Below are 1,646 nucleotides of genomic sequence, written 5' to 3' on the forward strand. Positions count from 1 at the left end.
GACTCTCTGTGGGGTTGCTGGAGAGGTTAGTGTGGTTGCAGTGACATAATACATTCCCTTTGTGGTTCTCCCTAGCACCAGGAAGTGGGGCATACAGCTACAGGACCCACAGGAGAGGGTTGAGGGAGGCTAAAACAGGCTGCAGGATTCACAGGAGAGGGAAGAGCCTGCAGCAGGTGCCTGGGAAGCGGTGTGAAGAGAATTCCCAGGGTGCTGTAGTCCCCTTCCTGGCAGAGGAAAGCAGGATCCTGATGGAGGGTCCAGCGACATGCAGCTGATTGCATTTCTTCCCCCACCTCCCTAGAACATAACTTATGGCCCTGCCAGAGCTGGGCAGCAACACTGGAGCCCCAGAGTCCAAGTCCTCCGCCCTGCTGACTTCATTGTTTGTGGGGCTGGCTGGGATTCAGGCCTTCTGATATGCTTAATGGATCATGGGCTTGGGCCCATCAAGAAAGAAGGATAAGCCTCCCTTAGCCAGGAGGCCAATGAGGACACGTCAACTGAGTTCAAGGGACAAAGAGAGAAAACAGGCAGGCATGAGGGCACAGGTTCAAAGCAAGTCCTGCAAGGGGGGACAGCGAGCAGAGCACATGGGACAGCGCCTGCCCACCTGGAATATGTCCAAGGGGCCGGCAATGCTGCCTGGGGAAGCTCTGTCTGGAAACGTGAAAGGATTGGGGCCAGGAGGGCGTTGATCGCTGGCTGGGATTCATGAGGCAGCTCTCAGAGTCAACACACATGCACACAGGCTCTGATACACACTTCACAGACACACACACACACACACAGAGGCTCTCACATACTTCACAGACACACACAGGCTCCCACACACACCCTTCACTGACATGCACACACTTATGACACACATGCACACACAGCAGCTCATACACGGAGGCTCCCACACACTTTACAGACATAGGCTCCCACACACACTTCACAGACATGCACACACAGACTTCAGGCAGACGCAGAGGCTCTCACCCACTTCAGACACACACACAGGCTCCCCCCACACACTTCACTGCCACATACACAAGCACACCTCAGACACACATTTCACAGTCAGACATGCTCACACAGGCTCTCTTTCTCACACATACACACACACTTCACAGACACACATACACAAGCACACTTCAGACACACAGGCGCACACACACAGGCTCCCCCACACACACTTCACAGCACGCATCCACAAGCGCACGTAGTTCAGACACACGCACGCTCCCCGCGGGCACGCGCTGTCCCCGGCGTCTCCGTCGGCTCTGCCGCGCGGCGGGAGAGGCGCTTCCCCCGCTGAGACAGCAGCAGAGCTGGGGCCGCTGCCGGGCGGCGATGCGCGGGGGCGGGTTGCAGGGCGGCCCTGCACATCCCGGGGGCGGCTCCCGCCGGCACCTCCCTCCTCCCGGCCCCGGCCCGGCTGTGCTGACGTGTCGGCCCCCTCCCGCCGGCCGCCAACATGGCTGCAGCGCCGCTGCCCGGGGCCCCGCTCCCGCTGCTGCTCCTGCTTCTGCTTCCGCTGCCCTGCGGCGCCGGCCCCGACCCTGCGCCGGACCGCCGCTTCGCCGAGCTCAAGCGCTGCGCCGACCCTGAGTGCAGCAGTAAGCGGCGGGGCCTGTCCAGCCGAGGCCGAGGGGGGGGGG

The 1,646-nt window shown here is 61.0% G+C and overlaps 1 protein-coding gene across 2 annotated transcripts in view; it reads left to right on the forward strand.

The window, feature by feature from the left end:
- Window positions 1-1,438: 1,438 nt before the first annotated feature.
- MIA3 (MIA family member 3, ER export factor) overlaps window positions 1,439-1,646 on the forward strand; it is a 41,434-nt gene continuing 41,226 nt past the window's right edge. The window contains exon 1 of one of the 2 annotated variants that reach the window (XM_019516485.1): window positions 1,439-1,604. In XM_019516485.1, coding sequence (XP_019372030.1) covers window positions 1,463-1,604 — 142 coding nt within the window. In that variant the 5' untranslated portion in view covers window positions 1,439-1,462. The remainder of the gene's footprint in view (window positions 1,605-1,646) is intronic. The other variant, XM_019516486.1, reaches the window with a different exon arrangement.

This window comes from Gavialis gangeticus, unplaced genomic scaffold, assembly GCF_001723915.1.
Source record: "Gavialis gangeticus isolate Ggan-Ray unplaced genomic scaffold, GavGan_comp1, whole genome shotgun sequence".
Classification (NCBI taxonomy): domain Eukaryota; kingdom Metazoa; phylum Chordata; order Crocodylia; family Gavialidae; genus Gavialis; species Gavialis gangeticus.